The following is a 20400-nucleotide window of genomic DNA, read 5'->3' as shown; positions in this document are numbered from 1 at the left end:
AACATGGAATAATGTTCAGTCCTTGGCATCTCCAGCTTCTATCCAGGCTGGAATAACAGCATAGACAAGTTTTCCTCAATTTGATGTCTTTCAACTACATTTAAATCAGGGATCTCCAACCAAAGCAAACCTGGTTGGGGAATTCTGGAAGTTGAAGTCCTCCAGGCTTAAAGTAGCCAAGGTTGGAGACCCCTGATTTAAAGGGTCAGGATTAGCGGATGTACATTATATTAAGTTAGCAGCCAGAGAAAACCACTATCTTAGATCAAAGTGCTGTTTATATTCTTAAGGAGAAACGGTAACAATAAATTCTGATCTGTTCAGCTGTTCACTTCCATACTGGTAAAAGAGGAACAGAATGGAAGAGATCGCCCGGGAACATTTTAAGCAATATAAACTCGTTATTTTATCTACTTCATGCAGTAGAAAGTAAGGGAACAAGATATGCTTTGAGTTAAGCCATCATAAAGAACAAGAACACATATAATAAGATCAGGAAAAAAAAAACCCCATCGACATTAGAATGGTCTGTGCCTGCAACATCCGATTACATGAGAGCAGCAACATAAATTGGTAGCTAGCTAGCCATTCCCCACGCCTATCGCGTGTTGCCTTTTTCTAACTGCTCCTGTTTTTTGTTTTCCAAAAATTGCTCCTGCTCTACTTCATTCAGGAAACTTTACTACCACTTTTGGGAAAAGCTTCGGTCCCTTTCATTTCTACCCTTCGGATTGTTGGAGGCGGCGCGGGAGTCAAGTTTTTCTTCTCCTTCGCCCCTCAACAACAACAAAAAGCCCTGCCAAAATATCTTCTTCCTTTTTGGCCTGGCACAACCTCCCAGACTCTTCGCAGGAACAGCGAAATGGGCGACTGCGCTGTTCGTGCTCCGGTCCAGGGGTCTCCAACCTTGGCAACTTGAAGCTTGGCGGACTTCAACTCCCAGAATCCCCCAGCCAGCAAAGCTGGCTGGGGGATTCTGGGAGTTGAAGTCCGCCAAGCTTCAAGTTGCCAAGGTTGGAGACCACTGCGAGAGTCTGGTCCGCACGAGTTTATCCAACCGCTGCTGCTCGCTTCCCCTTCCTTCTTCGCCCTTCCCTCAGCACTTGTTGACCGCTGGAAGGGCGGAGCAAGAGCGCCGCGCAGCCTTCGCCTCTCTGCGCGAAACCCAAGCGGGCGGGCAGCGCTGCTTCTTGCCGAGCGGGATCCTCCGCCAGAACCCTTCAGCATGTTTGGAATGATCAGAAATTCCCTTTTTGGGACCGCGGAGCTTTGGCCCTGCCGGGTTCTGAGCAAGGGGGAGAAGGTAGGAATGAGGGCGGGGTCTCCCTAGGGCCACACGAATCGCCTCGGTCGCCTCCTCGACTGGACAAGGAAGTGGGAGCCTCCCAGAGGGAGGGGCAGGAAGAAAGGGGCAACTGGGGGCTTCCTTCACCCACCTCGTCGTATGGTCTGTAATGCAAACCGAGTCAATTTTGGCTTAACCCAGGAGTGGGGCAATTGTGGCTTTTTTTACAACCTGTGGACTTCAACTCCCAGAATTCCCGAGATAGCTTGGCTGTCTCAGGAATTCTGGGAGTTGAAGTCCACAGGTTGTGAAAGAGCCACAATTGCCCACCCCTGGCTTAACCGATTAAGCAAGCAGTAGCTCAACAGACTTCACAAACCCAGTACAATAAGCCGAGCAACTGCTAGAATGGGGAATGTTTGCAATTGCTGCCCATGAAGGAGAAGTTGTTCTACTCTTTAAATTCAGTCAAACTCAAATCTGAGGCGATCCAGACGGTTTGAGAAGAGCAATCTTCTCATTCCAGGATAACCTACTAATCTCAGTCCCCAAAGGACCAAATCGAATTTAAACAAGGCTGGGAAACGGGGCCCCTTGTCAGTCAACAGGAGTGCTGATTTACCACCAGCTTATCAGGTACTTAGGAGCTGGAGACTTGGCAGCAGAAGGAAACAGCAGCCAACAACTTAACACCGGGTCATCAACCACCCAATCAACTAAAAGGCCACACACAACCAGACACCATATAAATCCTACCTATAGAATAGCTCAGAGCACACATTCTGGTGGGAGAGAAATTCTCTGAGGTTGGGCTCCAGCATGGAAGACTAAACCTCTGGTCCCAGTGACCAACCCAGATTGACAATTTGGAGTGGGGGGGGGGGGGAAGGCAAATGCTATTCTCATCTGGGAGAAACTATTCCATAAAGAAAGGCCAACACAGTATGTTGGTTCCAACCTGCCATTTGTCATACCGCACAGGGCAGTGTGTGTCTATGCTTTAAACATGCATCCTCGGCCCACCAATCTTGAGCTATTAGATTCTATTTGGAATAGGTATGTCTAAAGATCATCAGATTGCAATTTGATTAGGTTATAACCAGCAACCTCAGTTGCGTTTGGAACAAACCAGCAACCAGTGCATACTGCTGTACTATTATAACAGTAGCCTTGAATTCTCTGTATTAGTATGTGAGTATGTTCTGTACACAGTAATTGAATTCTGGGACAGTCTTCAAGGGCAGATTCTTGTTAAGTGAGTTATGGTGGTCCAAATAGGATGTTACGAGTGATAATTGGCAGCAGCTCTAATTTCAAGAAAGACCATTACAGGTACACCATTCAAAACTGAGGAAAGCTTTCCTGGCTATGGCTTCCATCTGATCTTTTAACAGGAGCTGAATGAGAACCCCAGATAGGTTCTTTCAGCCCAACTCCTGTAAACCTCAAGTTGGTACCATCCTGGAATCCATTGTCTCCTGAATCAACAACTCTTTTGTCTTCCCTAATGTGAGCCTCAATTTGATTCCTGTCTGATCTTGATGAATACAAATCACTGGGACTTGATGGATTACATCCCAGAATTCTAAAGAAGCTTGCAGATGTTGTCTCAGAACCACTGAACCACATCTTTCAAAAATCCTGGAGCACCAGGAAACTACCAGAGGACTGGAAAAGAGCTGATGTGGTTCCCATCTTCAAAAAAAGAAAAACAACAGATCCAGGAAACTACAGACCAATCAGCCTAACATCAATACCCAGGAAGATATGGAAAAGATAGTAAAAAAACAGATCTGCCAACATCTAGAAACGAGTAATGTAATAACTAGCAGTCAGCATGAGTTTGTTAAAAACAGATCATGCCAACCAATCTATTTCATTCTTCAACATAGTGACTAAATTAGTAGACCAGCAAAATACTGTGGACATAATATACTTAGACTTCAACAAGGCATTCAACAAAGTAGACCACAACCTACTTCTTGGTAAGCTAGAAAAAAGTGGGATAGATAGCATCACCACCAGATGGATTCGTAACTGACTGACAAACTGTACTCAACAAGTAGTCCTTAATGGGTCTACGTCTACATGGAGGGAAGTAAGCAGTGGAGTACTACAAGGTTCCATCTTAGACCCAGTACTCTTCAATATCTTCATAGATGACTTAGATGAGGGAATAGAAGGGGAACTTACCAAATTTGCAGATGATACTAAGCTGGCAGGAATAGCTAACACCCTAGAAGGTAGGCTTAAGATCCAGATGGATCTTGACAGACCTGAACACTGGGCCCTATCTAAGAAAATGAAATTCAATGTAGAGAAAAGTAAAGTCTTACATTTAGGCAAGAAAAACCAAAAGTACACATTTAGACTGGGTGAAACCAGGCTTAATAGCAGTAACGGTGAGAGGGATCTTGGAGTCTTAGTGGGCAACCAGTTAAATAGGAGCCAGCAGTGTGCAGTGGCAACCAAAAAAACCAATGCAATCCTAAATTTGATTGAATCCTAAGAGGGATTCAATCAAGATCAGGTGCGGTACTAATAGCACTCTATAAAGCTGTACTAAGACCACACCATAGAGTACTGCATCCAGTTTTAGTCACCATACTATAAAACAGATATTGAGACTCTAGAAAAAGTGCAGAGAAGAGCAACCAGGGTGATAAGGGGACTGGAGACTAAAACATGAAGAACGGTTACAGGAACTGGGCATGGCTAGTCTAGTGAAGAGAAGGACCAGGGGAGATATGATAGCCATGTTCCAATATTTGAGGGGCTGCCACAGAGAGGAAGGGGTCAAACTGTTTTCCAAGGCACCCAAAGGCCAAACAAGGAATAATGGATGGAAACTGATCAAGGAGAGGTTCAACCTAGAAATGAGGAGAATTTTTCTGATAGTGAGAACAATCAACCAATGGAACAGCTTGCCTTTGGAAATTGTGGGAGCTTCATCACTGGAGGCTTTCAAGAAGATATTGGACTGCCATTTGTCAGAAATGGTGTAGGGTCTCCTGTTTGGGCAAGGGGTTGGACTAGATGACCTACAAGATCCCTTCCAACTCTGTTAATCTAGTCTAATGATTCTCTTCATCCTGACCTTTATGGCTCCAGACACAATTTCTACCTCATATTCCATTTGGCCCAGGTGCAAAATGGAAGATGCAAAATTATCTGCAGAGAAACCTTGCACTTTTTGGAAGTATTTTACATGACATAGCAAGCCACATATCTTAAATCCTTTATAGCTCCCAGCTGTAGGCTTATGGCTGTAACTATTCTATCTAATAATGTGAACATTTTCTTTCTTGTATGAAAATTGCACATTGAGGAATAACACATACACAGCCCAATCCTTGTACTGTGATATAGAAAACCAACAGCATAGATCAGTGATGGCTAACCCTTTTGCTGTTGTATGCCAAAAGCGGGGGGAGCGCAAGGGGGTCATGTGCGGGCGTGCCCACACCCATAATTCAATGACACCCCCACCGCTGTGCATGAGCACACGACACCCCCCCCACGCTCCCCACGCTTTTGGCACGCGATGGCAAAAAGGTTAGTGGTGGCCCGGAAGGTCCGTTTTTCACCCTCCCCAGGCTCCAGAAGCTTTCTTGGAGCCTGGGGAGGGTGAAAATAGCCTCCCCCGCCTCCCGGAGGCCCTCCAGAGGCCGAAAAAGGCCTCCCAGAGCCTCTGCGCAAGCCCTGTACTTACCTGGCATCCAAAACGGGCCACGTGGAGACTCCTGGAAGGGGAATGCATGCTGGAGCTGAGCTAGGGCAACGGCTTGCGTGCCCACAGATATGGCTCCACGTGCCACCTGTGGCACACGTGCCATAGGTTCGCCATCACGGGCATAGATGCTAGTCAAATCTTACATTTTCTTTCTATGAGAGGCATAGAAGGCAAATTACTAGCTATTTCACAGCTGGTAGTGTTTTCTCCTGCTACTCAGCATGAATGTTTATGTTCCAAATCTATCACGTAGTTGCCACATTTGTATCCCACCTTTCCCTAAGAAATTTAGGAAAGTTTATTTAGTGCCCAGACCTGTAAAATAAATGAGAATGAAATAGAATAGGAGTCCTATGTGTATATTGAAAATCTACTCTAATTGCATGGAGTTGTCTGCCAACTTGTAGGAACAAAAGGGATGTGGGGATGACCCCAGTGATGATTCTGGGCTTAAAATACCTCTTTCCAGCCCTGTTTCTCCCAATGTTGTGCCAAGGTCAACATGACCATGCTTCAGGAGGCAAGCTACATCAGGGCTGAGCAGTCTTTTCACAGCCCACTTAAATATGTGCATGTGTTTTATTTAAGGATTAATGGGCCAAACCTTTCACCCCTACTTAACCATTTTTTTTCCCCAGCCATGACACAGTTAAAAGAATGCCCCAAAATTCCGCTGCTGCTGAAAAAAAAGTTGCTAAAGTTTTGCAGCAAAGTTTACAAGCTCCTAGGGCTACATGCAGGTTGCAGGTCCCTCATTGTGTTTCTTTTAAAATGTATAATTGTATCAAACATTTTAAACACAATACAACTAATATAAAGTAAAATAGAGCAAAAAGTGGGGGGACCCAAAGAAAAATCTAAAATTACTTGATTTAAACTAATCGTGATAAAATATCACAGGAACAAAGAAAACCGACTTCTACTGAGTTAGTCTACTGATTTGTGTAACTCATTATTATCCACTGGATTCATACAAGGCAGTAATCTGTGGTCTCTTTTAGTGACTATGTTGATCAAATTAAAATGACCAGATTTATACTTCATGTAGGCCTTAAGTCATGGTTTAGAAGCCCCCAAGCCTGATACATATGTTGTAAACCATAAATAAATTGCATTATGGTTTATCATTTTGTGTAAAGTCATTTGTGATAAGTAGAGGTGCATCATGGTTTCAGGCGGGATTTTTTTTATATAGTCTGAACATGCCAGGGAGGAAACTGGGTACCTCTAGAGCTGTGCTGTACCATGGGCCCTGCTGAGTCTGCTTTTGCTATGCCTCTGGAAAAGGTGCGAGCAATGTCGCAGCTGCCAATCACCTCTGGTCTCCAAAAAGTTCAGCCTCACCCCTACCGCAGCTCTACTTGAGAACTGGTTTTCTCTATGCTTCTCCTATAAACTGGCCCACTGAAACCATGTAGCTATTTCCATTCTCCATCTTGCTTATGTCTTCCTCCTCATTGGTCTCCTCCAGAGCAGGGGTCTCCAAGCTTTAGGTCTAGAGGATTTCAACTCCCAGAATTCCCCAGCCAGCAAAGTCCACCAGGCTTAAAGTTGCCAAGGTTGGAGACCCCTGCTCCACAGAGTCCTTTCTCAACTCCAGCTCTCTCTCCCCTTCTTTCCAAGGCAAAGGTTTTTCAAACAGAGGAGGAGGGATGGAGTGGGGAGTTGGGTTAACAGAGACACAATTTCCCTTCCACTTCAAGCATTTGAGGTTTTGGTATTGCCTGCCCTGGTTGAATTAGGAGAAGGGAAGCTACGACTTCCACTGAATGAGTGTGGGGTGCCCAGACATCTGCAGAGTTATTCTCCTGGCAAAGTTTGTATTCTACCATATCAGCAACCTTTGCCGAGCTATGTGGAAGAGGCCAGGGGAATGGCCTCAAGCGCTTTATTTCACAGACAATATCAGAGTGAATAAAAAGGGTAATTGAAATAATAAAACGTTTTATAAAGGAGATCTGTACCAATGGTGGGTTTCAAAAAATTTTAGTACCGGTTTTGTGGGTGTGGCTTGGTGGGCATGGCATGGCTTGGTGGGCGTGGCAGGGGAAGAATACTGTAAAATCTCTATTCCCACCCCACTCCGGGGGAAGGATACTGCAAAATCCCCATTTCCTCCTGATCAAAGTCCCAGTTCATCCTGGGACTTGGGAGGCAGAGAATAGATGGGGGCGGGGCCACTCAGAATTTTTACTACCGGTTCTCCGAACTACTCAAAATTTCCGCTACCGGTTCTCCAGAACTGGTCAGAACCTGCTGAAACCCGCCTCTGATCTGTACATCCATATGCAAATAAGGAAACTCAATCAAACATGGGGTGATTCTTTTTCTGCGTGCCAGTCTGCCAGCCAAGGCCTTATCTCAGTTACTCAATTCCACATCTGTCCCATTTCTTTTATTAATTAATTAAGTATATTGGGGCATGTTAGCAAGCCTGCACCTCATTGGCTTGTAATATAGACTGCTACAGATTTTCTTTTTAAACAGAAGACATATTTTGCAAACTTCTGCATATACATGGTTTCCAACACTTATTTCCTGAATTCAATCTTAGAATGATTGAGGCCAGTTCTCTACTTCTTGGTGGATATTCTGTTGTGAAGAAGTTTTTCTGTTTGCTTAATATTAGCATTTATTTATTGCACGTACTTATATCACTCTTTAATGTTCTTATGTTTAGGTTGTATAAATATTTATACTGCAATTATTATAGCACTTTATATCATCCATTGGACAGTTGGTGGCAACAGCCTTGGACAGGAGATGGGAATCAGGCTATAATAGAGTTCTTGGCTTGTTATTGCCTCTCTGACTATTCAATAATTGTAGAGCATCATGTATAGAACGGTGTTATGCAGGGGTGGGTTCTAAAAATTTTTACTACCGGTTCTGTGAGCGTGGCTTATTTTGTGGGCGTGGCTTGATGGTCATGTGACAATTCTTTAGGATTTAGCAGAGGTACTGGTATACCAGGCTTTTAACTGCTTGCAGAGCTGTACTGGTCTACTAATGTATTTTTGCAGGCACTGGTCTACCCATTTATTTTTGCAAGCACTGGTCTACTCATGTATTTTTGCAGGCACTGGTCTACCCATTTATTTTTGCAGGCACCGGTCTACTCATGTATTTTTGCAGACACCAGTCTACCCATTTGTTTTTGGAGGCATCCGTCTACCCATTTATTTTTGCAGGCACCGGTCTACTCATGTATTTTTGCAGGCATCGGTCTACCCATTTATTTTTGCAGGCACTGGTCTACTCATTTGTTTTTGGAGGCACTGGCCTACCACCAAACCGCCTTTTACCACTGATTAGGGTAGGGCGGCCCTTTGAAGCCCAGCGGCAAGAGTTTAAACAGTTTTTTTCCTTATGGCCCATCAGCTGGGACTTGGGAGGCAGCAATAGATTGGGGGTGGGGCCAAATAAAAGCTAAGAATAACGTGTGGGGGGTGGGGGGCAGAACCGGTTCGGTGACATCATATCGTCACTGCTACTGGCTCGGCAGAACCGAGCCAAACTGGGAGGAACCCACCACTGGTGTTATGGTTAGAATTGGGTTAAAGATTAAATGGGATTTATTTTTCAAAACTACTCTTTGAATAGAAAACCTATGCATAGATAATTCATTATCTCTCTTAAAGAGTTTTCTAGTTCTTAGGTAAGTAGCCAACCTATAGATTACTTCTTGCAATGAGCTGCCCTTTTTGTATGAATATTTATAGCAATGCATCAATTAATCTTTTTTTTTTTATCTCTTGGGATACTAGGATGATGTAGCCTATGAGGAAAGGACATATGAAGGTGGGATGTTTGCCAGTGTTGAACTCTCTGGAAAGCCTTTTGACGAGGCTTTACGTGAAGCAGTGCTGAAGCTCCTTAAATATGTTGGAGGAAGCAATAATCAAGGTGAGGTTCCCTTTTCAGGACTCTCTTTATAACTCAGTTGCTTAGCTGTATATTTGCAACACTGAAAAACCTATTTATAGGTGAACATAATTTTGTTTGTCAATAAAGAACCAATTATTCATTTACTCTCAGGAGCTGGCATGGGGATGATGGCCCCAGTGTGTAGCACAGTCTTTCCTGCAGAGGACGGATCATTGCAGCACAAGGTGAAAGTTCTGCTACGGATTCCAAGCCAGTTCCAGAACAATCCCCCTTCACCGACTGATGAGAGCATCCAGGTTGAGAAAAGGGAAGAAATGGTTGTTTATTCTACGTAAGTTTCTTTAAAGAAGTTTGAGTGAAGGACTCAGATTTGTCCATGGCTGCCATTCACTTTCCTTAAATTGGTACTTCCCAAATGTAGTCAACCTGAAATCTTATCACCCTCTCTAACAAAGCTATTGGCCTTGGCTACAGAGACTATGAGGACTGAACAACTGGGGAGCACAAGATTTTCTAGGAATACTTTGGATTTTATTATCTTTGTTAATTTTTAATATTCAGCAGATTATAATCATAGTTAACGTTGGATCAGCGAGTTATCTTGAGTGCTTATTTCAACATGCAGTAGTACAAAGCATTTTTCTATTGGCACAACCCAAAAATATAGTTTTAATTTCACAACAGCTTCCATTTATTTCAAAGACAATATCTGTGCATCAAGGCATGATTCTTATGGATGCAAGGGAATTATAACTACCCTATTGAATCATTAGCTTTTAAGTTAATTGAAGCAAGAGGTTCCATTTTAAAATTTAATTTTGCTAATATAATTCTGTAAGGTATTATTTGTTGTTAGTCACAAAGTCATGTCTGACCCATTGCAACCCCACGGACAATGTTCCTCCAGGCCTTCCTGTCCTCTACCATCCCCATAGTCCATTTAAGCTCACACCGACTGCTTCAGTGACTCCATCCAGCTACTGCGTTCTCTGTCATCCCCTTCTTCTTTTGCCCTCAATCGTTCTCAGCATTAGGCTCTTCTCCAGTGAGTCTTTCCTTCTCATTAGGTGGCCAAAGTATTTGAGTTTCATCTTCAGGATCTGGCCTTCTAAAGAGCAGATAGGGCATTATATACCTTGACAATTCAAGAAAATTAAGACCCAGTATTAGGTGTATCAAATTGGATCTTGAACTTGGGCTATTTCAGATTCTGTGGAATGAAGAAGTGAAATGGAATAACTGTGGAAACAACCCGGACACAGCTCTTGAGAATAGATAAGCTACTAAAGTGCTAAAATTTACTAAAGTACAAAAATTAATTTGCTTGCTCTATTTTTTTACTATTTACATATAACTTTCAATCATTCACTCTTTTTTCCTGTCAAATACAAATAATGTCATCCCTGATGCATTCATTTTCGAATTCATCTCCCTGGAATTCATTCACACATGATTTGAACTGTAGACTTTTTTTTACAGTCTTTAATTGTTGTTGTTCTTTTCTCCCCCCCTCCTAGGCTGTTTGGAGGCTATGCAAAAGAAGTAGACTATGTGAATTATGCAGCCAAGCTAACCTCTGCTTTAGGAAATGAGGCATCCTTCCACAAAGACTTCTATTTTTGCAATGGTTACGATCCCCCCATGAAACCCTATGGGCGGCGCAATGAAGTTTGGCTGTTGAAAAAAGTGACCAATTAAAAAGGCTGGAAGGAACTCTAGAAAAATAACCACCAATGCCATGGAAAGCAATGAAAGTGAAAACACGAAAACTAAGACGGCTTGCATTTGAGATTCATTCAGCATTTCTTTTTATTTTTAATGAACATATATTCATAAAATTCTTTTGTATTTGCCATTTATTTCATAAGGCATAAATTATATTTCTTGAGATGATTTTTCTCCTCCGTAGAATAGGAAGAATAAAGTGCCTTCTACAAAGAACAATATTTTTAAACTGCACTAAGTGAGCCATAAGAAATAGTTTTTTATTGCACCAGAACAAATGAACAGGCCAATTATTGAATTGTGGGAAGACCAAATATTAATTCAAATAAATCCAGGTTATCTCTTTTCTGTCAGTTCTTATTAACCCAGACCTTAAAACACAGCCAAACTAAACTCTATTCTAGTAATTTATTTTCCCCTTCGTTCATGTTATTACTATCGGTGATGGCAATACCTGTAACAAACCATATTGACATAATCACACAACTGCATTCTTGCATCATGACATCTGATGACATCAGTATGCACATATTCTCATTCTTCCCATGAGATGCCCATGATAGATGGCTGTTGACAACAGCAATTAACTTGGCAAGTCACAATCCTAAACCAGGGTTCTTCAAACTTAAAATAGTCATTTTCTGTTCAATAGTTCAACTTGCTTTGTGCTAACCTGAACAGGACTTCCTACAGTCCTGACAATAGTTACCATCTCCAAGTGTAGCAGTCTTGGGAAGAACGGGCATTGGATACTATGGGAATGTATAGATGGCAAAGGAATAAAGTATATCCTTTTTAAGTATTTATAAGGGAGGTATCTTTACTCTAGAGAACGGAACATATTCTTGTTCCTGAGAGACAATTTTTAACATGATGCAGAGTGTAAAGACTTGTCCAGGCAGTCACTAGGAGTTTACACTAAAAATAAATGTAGCTATGGGTCATCTAGTTACATTTGGAAAGGCAGAAATGAATGAACAGAAAATTGGAAATTATTACTTCAGAGCTCCATTGAGACCCCAAAAAGTGATTTTTTAAAAAAAAAAAGATATACTGGATAAGTGGTGGGGATTTTGACATCTGTCCAAAAGTGCCACATTAAATCATACCTGCAAGTAGCACAGTATAACATGCAGAATAAGTGGTCTCAACAAGGCAAATATTGCTATTTCCCAGCCAACAAATATACTTATTTGGTGATTTATAGCCTACTTTCTGATCCTCCTCTCATAAAAAAAAAGAAAAATTGAATACCAATGCCATCACAATAAAGAGCAATTTTATCAAAATAAAGCTACATCCCATTGAAAAGAGCCTGTCCCAAAAGAAAATTCTTGACAACTGACCTAAAAAGGCAAATCACCCAAAGTATTGATAACTTGGCAGGGCTAGAAATGCCAAGTCAAAAAATGTTTCTTGGTGACGCCCCCTGGTGTCTCCCAGATGATAAAGAGCAGGAGAGAAAGCTGAAAAAGGCAGTTCCTATGTTGCTGCTGATATTTTCATTATTGAGAAATAACAATGTGTAAATAGGCTATTTTTGAATAGGTGTAACTACTAAACTACCTAACAGCATTCCAGAAATCCAAACAGGTTTTCAATCTGACCTGAATATGTCAAAAAACCTGATGTTTTCTGGATGCATAGCAAATATTCTGTCATAATTCTGATTCTTCCATGGGTCTGATAACTGCTTGCCATGTAACGTAATTGAGTAGGTTACTCATGTCTCAAAAGCCATTGCTGTAACACTGTGGACTTTGTCTTCATCACTTTGTGGAGCCATCCTTCCTGAGCTTAGCATCCTTCCTCAGGAAGGAAGTCATCCTTCCTGAGCTTGGCAACCTTCTCAGGTATGGTGGCACTGCAGCTTCTCAGCACAACAGCAGAATGATGCCAGGTTGGGAAGGTTGATCATGGGAATAAAGTTATTATTGTTAATGTTTTATATAAGAAATTTCATCTTCTGCTACTCTTTCATACATATCCCCTTCCTATTTTTGCCACATCATGTACAATTATTTCTGGTTTCTAATGCCTATAATTATGTTGCAAGTTTGATACATGTTTGTGCAATTTTTTAAAATGAAATCTCAATTTTAGCAAAAATAACAAAAATATACTCTGAAGATTTGGGGTGGTTATGTGTGTACGTAGTATGATAGAAGATATTCATTTCTCTCTCTCTCCTAATGAATGATAGATGGAGAATCTCAATGTAAATCCCTCTTTCCTTAATTCCTATCATATCTTAAAGAATATGAAGAAATGCCATGCCTCCACTGGCAAGAGTTTTCGTCAGATAATGAAGTTTCTTGAGGCTATCCAGACTGGATAGGGAGAGTAACCAACTCCATGTAGTTTGGACTATTGGTGTGGAGCCAATAGTCCAAAACTACCAAAAGCTGGTCTTCCAGATTTGATTCAGAGGTTGAGACCAAAGCAATACTAATGCTCAAGGAACACAGATGAAGGCAGATTCAAGGCCAACAGAAAGGGTCTGTTTGGTAGGTCAGTTTCTATCCCTGGCCATTGGACTGTTCCTGGAATACCCTTGGAATATGAATGTATCTGTTTGCTTTATTCTTTAGTGGGATTCTGATTACCAACACCCTCTTGGTTTATTTGGAATTGGAATCAAGAATGCATATTCTTAATGCCATTGCAGTAGAATAACAGAATATTACACAGGTGCATGAATTTCAAGCCATGAAATACCCAGTTGTCTTTTGCTAAGGCTTGTCAGCATCTGCATAATTATGCAATTACTTACCTAAATATGGATTTCAAAACTGCTATTATGTATCCTTTTTTTAAAAAAAAAAGTTTTTTACATTTCTAAGGGTGTAATTGCCTCTATCATAAGTATAAATTAGTTGAAAAGATTAATAATTTAGCTGTCAAAAATTATTAAAAGAAACAAAATATGAGGTTATACAATCACTTGTTCTATTTAAAAGTATGCTTGTGGCTGATAGGCTTTCTGTTTCATATTGCAGTGCTTATAATAGAAATAGGAGCATCATCCTAGATAGCAGATATATGGGTTTAGGGAAGCACAAAACATTTCACTTCAGCTCCACGCTGGAAAAGCTAGATCAAGCAAAAATAAACAGAATTTTTAGTTGAGAAAAAGGATGACTCTTGGGAAGTACAAAGATGGGAAGGCTTGTAATGTCCTGCTTGTAAACATCAAAGCTGCTGTCTCATTACAATTATAAACAGAAAGCTGAATCAAATGGATCTTTGATTTGTTAATTGTTACGTATGTATCTATTTTGTGCGGGAGATTTGAATGGTAGAATGTTTGTGATTGGTTAACGGTTATTTCAGAACTGTATATAAGGAGGGCTGTTGGCTGTGTTTCTTTGCTGAAGTCTCACCCTTAATTAAAGAGCTGTTGTCACTAGCTTGCTTGTGCCTCTCGTTATTCCCATGCTATAACATTGGCGACAAAGGTGGGATAGAGGCAAAACAAAAAGAGCTTTGAGTTTCAGCCAGGGTGACGAGCGGATTGCGGAGACATACTGCAATGTCTGCCTACGTTCCGCCAAAACCCTTCGACCCGACCCGAGAGAAATGGGGGTCATATCTAACCAGGTTCGAGTGTTCCCTGGAAGCAAGTGAGATGCAGGGTCTCTCGGCAAATCGGAAAAGAGCTCTCTTCCTGAGCCACTGCGGGCCAGAAGTTTTTGAGATGGCCGAATCTCTCTGCGAACCTGCACCGGTTCAGACGGTCGCCTGGGACGTGCTGCAAGCAAATCTGAGAGCCCACTACGCTCCCGTTCCTTCAAAGTTTATACAATGCTACGAGTTACGGCAACAAGTACAAAAAGAAGGAGAACCGGTCAGCGCATACAAGGCTAACCTTCGAAAAGCCGCAACGCATTGCGACTACCGGGATCTTGAAGACGCACTCCTACAACAACTGATGTGTGGCGTTAGAGACACACATTTACAGAGGCATCTACTCGCAAAGCCAGATTTGACATTAGCCAGCGCGCTTGACGAAGCAAGAGCACACGAAGCGTCCACTAAGGCTGCCGAAGCGCTACAACGTCTACAGTCAGGTAAAGACGCCCCAAAGTCAACACCTGTTCACCAAGAGGAAGAGCGGACCAGTACGGAAGAAGAGTCAGATGAGGACGTTTTCCACACTGACAAAAAGAAAGGCGAGCAAAATCATCACCGAGAAAGTTGCTCGAGTTGTGGTGGAGCTCACGAGAGACAGTCCTGTAAATATCAAGACGCCGTAAATATCAAGACGCCGTTTGCAGGCAATGTGGAAAAAAGGGCCATTTGGCTAGGGTCTGTAGAGCTCAATTTCCTAGAAATAACAAGTCACATGACCACAATGACCACTCAGAACCGACATGTTCAACTCAGCCAACCGAAGATGGCGGCACAAGAAAACGGCGCAAGAATCAAAAGCGAGACACCTACAGCACGAGAATCGGCCAAGCCAGCACATCTGTAGAGGAAAAAGTCTACACCAGAGTAAAGATTGAAGGGAGACCATGCGACATGGAGATCGATACCGGGTCTGCCCTGTCAATCATGTCCTGGGCAACGCTTAAGTCACTTCTACCGAAGTTCCAGAGAAACCAGCTATCACGACAACGAGTTCGCCTCCTCGACTACCAAGAAAACCGAGTTCCTGTGGAAGGCGTCGGCACGTTCTGGGTCACCTATGGCGATTTCCAAAAGGAGCTTCCCCTGACGATCGTCAGCAAGTCGCTACCAAGCCTCCTGGGCCTAGGTTGGTTCCGAGCCCTCGGCATGGGCTTCACGGGTGTCCACAGCCTCAGCGGACCGTCTCTAAAGAACAGCCTCCTGCACGAGTTCCAGGACGTTTTTGGAGAGACGCTAGGCAAGTATGTGGGGACCCCTATTTCTTTCAACCTAGACCCTAACGTAGCCCAGATTGGGTTAAAGGCAAGATGAGTACCATTTGCCTTAAAACCAAAAATAGACGCAGAGCTTGACAAACTGATTAAGCAAGGGGTGCTGTCCCAGTAGATCACGCTAAGTGGGAGACCCCAATAGTCATGCCAGTCAAGGCAGATGGGTCAATCAGAATCTGCGCTGATTATAAATGCACGATCAATCAGGTGCTCCAACAGAGCGCGTACCCAGTCCCAATCGTCCACCATTTGCTTCATTCCCTGGGCCCTGGCAAGATATTTGCTAAATTAGACCTTGCGCAGGCATACCAGCAGCTGCCGGTAGATGACGCTATGGCAGAATCTCAGACTATAGTAACGCACAGAGGTGCGTTCAAATGCACTAGACTACAGTTTGGGGTTAGCATTGCACCAGGGCTTTTCCAAAGCACCATGGAGTGCCTATTACAAGGACTTCCGGGGGTTGTACCCTACTTTGACGACGTCCTCATTAGTGCCCAGAATGAGGCGCAGCTTGGAGAAAGAGTTAGGCGAGTGCTCACCAGATTTAGAGAAACGGGACTAAAAGTCAAAAAGACTAAATGTAAAATTGCAGTACCATCTGTAGAATTTCTGGGCTACCGAATTGACGGCACGGGCATACACCCCACAGAGAGCAAAGTAAGGGCCATCCAAAATGCACTCACACCAAAGTCGAAGGCTGAACTACAGGCATTTCTGGGACTTCTGAACTTTTATGCAATGTTCCTTAAGGACAAGGCTACCATTGCTGAACTGTTACACAGATTATTAGGAAAAAACGTTCTTGGGTTTGGGGCAAGACTGAAGCGGCCACGTTTAAAGCTGTCAAAAAACTTTTGTCGGAAGACAGTTTTCTAATTCAATACAATTCGGAATTGCCGCTTGTTCTTGTCTGTGATGCGTCCCCTTTTGGAGTAGGCGCTGTATTGAGCCATAGACTACCGAATGGGTTAGAGGCGCCCATTGCATATTACTCTCGCACCCTGTCCAGTGCAGAACGAAATTACAGCCAGCTGGACAGGAAAGCCTTAGCGGCTGTAGCAGGGGTCAAAACATTTCATGAATATTTGTTTGGCCGGACTTTTGAACTAGTAACGGACCATCAGCCATTGTTGGGACTTTTGGCTGGCGACAAACCAACACCGACCGCTCTTTCCCCCCAGATGACCAGGTCTATTTTCCTGGCCGCTTATTCGTATCGACTAATCCACCAACCGGGCCGGACTCTGGGCCATGCTGACACTCTCAGCCGATTCCCCTTGCCTGATTTGTTGGAAAACCTGGCGCCGGAAACCCCTGTCTTGTTGCTTGATGTCATATCTCTGGGGCCTCTCTCGTCTGGTGAGGTGGCAAGGGCATTTACCAAGGACAATGTTATTCGAACTGTTATGGGCTGGGTCATGAGAGGGTGGCCAACTAAGGTGGACAGTGGGGAGTTTCAAGTATTTTTTGCCAAAAAGAACGAATTGTCTATGCTTGGTGGTTGTTTATTGTGGGGCGATAGGGTGGTGGGAATTCCCTCACGGTTGAGGCATTGGGTTTTAGAACTGCTACATGAGGGGCACCCTGGTATAGTCAGAATGAAGGGACTGGCATGAAGTTATGTGTGGTGGCCACAACTTGACCAGGATGTCATGGAATGGGTTGGAAAATGCAGACCTTGCCAGGAGTCCCGACCGGATCCCCCTGTAGCTCCCGTTAGAGAGTGGGAGAAGCCTAAGGGACCATGGGGGAGGATTCATATAGACTTCGCACGGCCATTTCATGGGCAGAATTTTCTGATAATTGTTGATGCTTTTTCCAAATGGTTGGAAATAGCCCTAATGCCGTCAACCACTTCCGAGGCGGTAATCAAGGTTCTCAGGAAGCTATTCACAACCCACGGGTTACCAGACACCCTGGTATCAGACAACGGGCCCCAATTCACGGCGACACAGTTTGAAAGCTACCTGGCCGAGTTAGGAATAAGGCACGTACTGTCAGCTCCGTTTCATCCGGCTTCTAATGGCCTTGCGGAGAGATTTGTAAGAACAACCAAAGAAGCTCTCTCCCGACTCGATGCGGGTGACTGGCAAGCCAGAATCGATCAATTCTTAACAATACAAAATGCTGCCCCGTGCACTGCCACAGGGCGCAGTCCAGCAGAACTTTTAATGGGTCGGAAACTTAGATGTACTCTCAACCGTCTACATCCAAACTATTCCCAAGATAGTTTCAAGGGGGAAGAAATAGGATTAAGGCAATTTCAAATAGGAACCCCAGTATTCGCAAGGAATTATGCTAGCGGTCCACTATGGATAGGGGGAACCATTGTGGGAATCACCGGCCCAAAATCTTACACTGTAGACGTAGGGCAAGGTAAAATCTGGAGAAGGCACATAGATCAATTGCGAAGGCATTTAGATTGTGAAACCTACGAAAATCCAAATACTGTTGAACCTGACTTCCAAAGTTTCTCCAAAACAGCTATCTCAAGCCCGAGTAAACTGGATTACTTATCGGGTAAGCCGGGGCTCCAGCGCCACCCCGACAAGTCGACACTCCCAGCCGGGGATGGCCACGCCTCTGGGGAAATCCAGGAGGTTCCATTGGTGGAGCCAGGACAGACGGAAGGTCCCTCTGGCTGGCTCTACGCCTCACCAACAACTGACCTGCACAGGTTAACCAGAGTGAAATCACGCCCTGGTCACCTGCGTGATTTTGTATGTAAATATGTAAATAGATAGAATAAGTGCCTTCTGGGAATGGAGGGGTGTTATGTATGTATCTATTTTGTGCAGGAGATTTGAATGGTAGAATGTTTGTGATTGGTTAACGGTTATTTCAGAACTGTATATAAGGAGGGCTGTTGCCTGTGTTTCTTTGCTGAAGTCTCACTCTGAATTAAAGAGCTGTTGTCACTAGCTTGCTTGTGCCTCTCGTTATTCCCGCGCTATAACACTAATTATCCAAGTAGTTCTGATTTATGGCACTGGCTGCTTGATTCTTGCACATTGATTTGTATTGCATAGCCTTGCTGAATTCTGGTGTACTTTCCATGTCTTGGGTGAGTGATACAGCATAAGACTGAAATGCCAGATGCTTGTATATTGCTATATTTTTCAAAGACAGCATTAGAAGATTTAAGTACCTTAGCAGAAGAAATGGGTGAGTGCACCGAAAAACAGAGTGGTCTCAACATCTGCTTGAGTTTTTTTTCTTATGGTTGTTAACTTGCCTTAAACTTTCTGACATAAATAATATGAGTAACTTGTCTTCCTGAAGTCATGCTCATATTATTTAAATGCAAATTTCACTTATAACCTAAATTACAGAATGCAAATTGGCAGCAGTCCTCCAGTTGAAAGAATTTTTGGCGCATGGTTTGGAGCTTAATTTGGCCTCCTTTTTTTAAAAAAAATTAAAATTTACCATTTAATTATACTTTTAAAAAATGAGGTTTTGTAGCACTGTTTCATCAAGTTAATTAGCATTTACAATGGATTTTCCTTGCAAAATAATTTATTTCTGGTATATTTGCTTTAAATGGATCTTTCCATTTTTTGAATGAATTCTGTAGAAGGGAAAACGCTTCTTGTTAATATGACAAATGTGAATTTCATGTTATTTCAAAATTATTATTTTAGAACTTGAGGTAACATTAAAATATATATGTTAAGATGAAAGGAGACATAACTATTGGGGAGCATTTATGTGATTAAAATGAATATTTGCCACAGTAAACAATTACAATGCTATATAAAATTATATAATGAAACATACACACTTATACTGTACAACTATAATACTTTTTGAACCAACTCTATTTTGTATAAATGAATCCCAAATTCCATTACATTTATCCACACAAAGTCTATGTCTATAGGCAATCTGCTCATAAATAGCAAATGAAATCAAGTCTTCAATCCATTGAGTAAATGGGGTCATAAGTATATCTTTCCAATGTTGCAATATCAGTCTTTTAGCTATAGTAAGGGCATGGAGAATCCGTTTCCATTCCTCAGTTGTTAAATTCCACATACTAGGTATGTAATTCAAGAGATTGTTATCCTCTGAAAATTTTAGCTTTTGTCATAGTCACATTTAAAAGTTTCCCCTGACTAGTTGTATCCCACTCAAGGGGTTGGTGCTCATATCCATTTCTTAGCCAAGGAAGCCATTATTGTCTGAAAATACTTCTGTGGTCATATGGCCAGCATGACTGTACAGTGAAGCACATGGAATGCTGTTACCTTCCCACTGAAGTGGTACCTATTTATCTACTTGCATTTGCATGCTTTGGTACTGCTAGATTGGCAGGCCTTCAACCCAGGCTGTCAGCTTTCCAGCTGACAAGCTCAGCATTTTTAACCGCTGAGCCATGGCACCTCCTTTATATACATTTATATATCCCTATGCTTTCTTGCAAAATATAGTAAGTATAGGACATTGTAAAAACATGTTTTGAGAAAGTATTATCCTTCTTACACCTCTAACAAAATATTGTGTTAATCCTTTTCTATACAAGCACAATGGAGTCCAATAAATTCTATTTTTGTTGTTGTAAAAATTGTAATTTGAAATCCGTTGACATTCTTGCAATAGAAGTTAAGATACACTCCCATTACCTAGGCAATATAGGAGCCTTTATTCTGCTCATCACTTAATTTTTGCATATCAAATAGGTACATTGATAATAAATATCTCTAAAAAATATTGGTAGCAGGTTTTTTTAGTCTTAAAAGATTTAACTAGCTCTTCTAGTATCTCAGGTGTCCCAGAAGCTGAAAATGCTGCTGATCCAAGCAATGTTTAGGGGACTGGAGGCTAAAACATATAAAGAATGGTGGCTGGAATTGAGTATG

At 42.4% G+C, this 20400-nt stretch overlaps 1 protein-coding gene across 1 annotated transcript; it reads left to right on the top strand.

Annotated features, from left to right (window-relative positions):
• Positions 1–1116: 1116 nt before the first annotated feature.
• On the top strand, positions 1117–13870 carry HEBP1 (heme binding protein 1). The gene is made up of 4 exons (XM_070946762.1): positions 1117–1303; positions 8786–8924; positions 9057–9237; positions 10424–13870. The coding sequence occupies exons 1-4, from the start codon at positions 1226–1228 to the stop codon at positions 10602–10604; spliced, it is 579 nt and encodes a 192-aa protein (XP_070802863.1). The 5' UTR covers positions 1117–1225; the 3' UTR covers positions 10605–13870.
• The last annotated feature ends 6530 nt before the right edge of the window (positions 13871–20400 follow it).

Source organism: Pituophis catenifer, unplaced genomic scaffold (genome assembly GCF_029215685.1).
Source record: "Pituophis catenifer annectens isolate HBS135680 unplaced genomic scaffold, rPitCat1.0.hap2 SCAF_7, whole genome shotgun sequence".
Classification (NCBI taxonomy): domain Eukaryota; kingdom Metazoa; phylum Chordata; class Lepidosauria; order Squamata; family Colubridae; genus Pituophis; species Pituophis catenifer.
The sequence above is the reverse complement of the archived record's forward strand: the minus strand, read 5'-3'. Positions and strand labels throughout refer to the sequence as shown.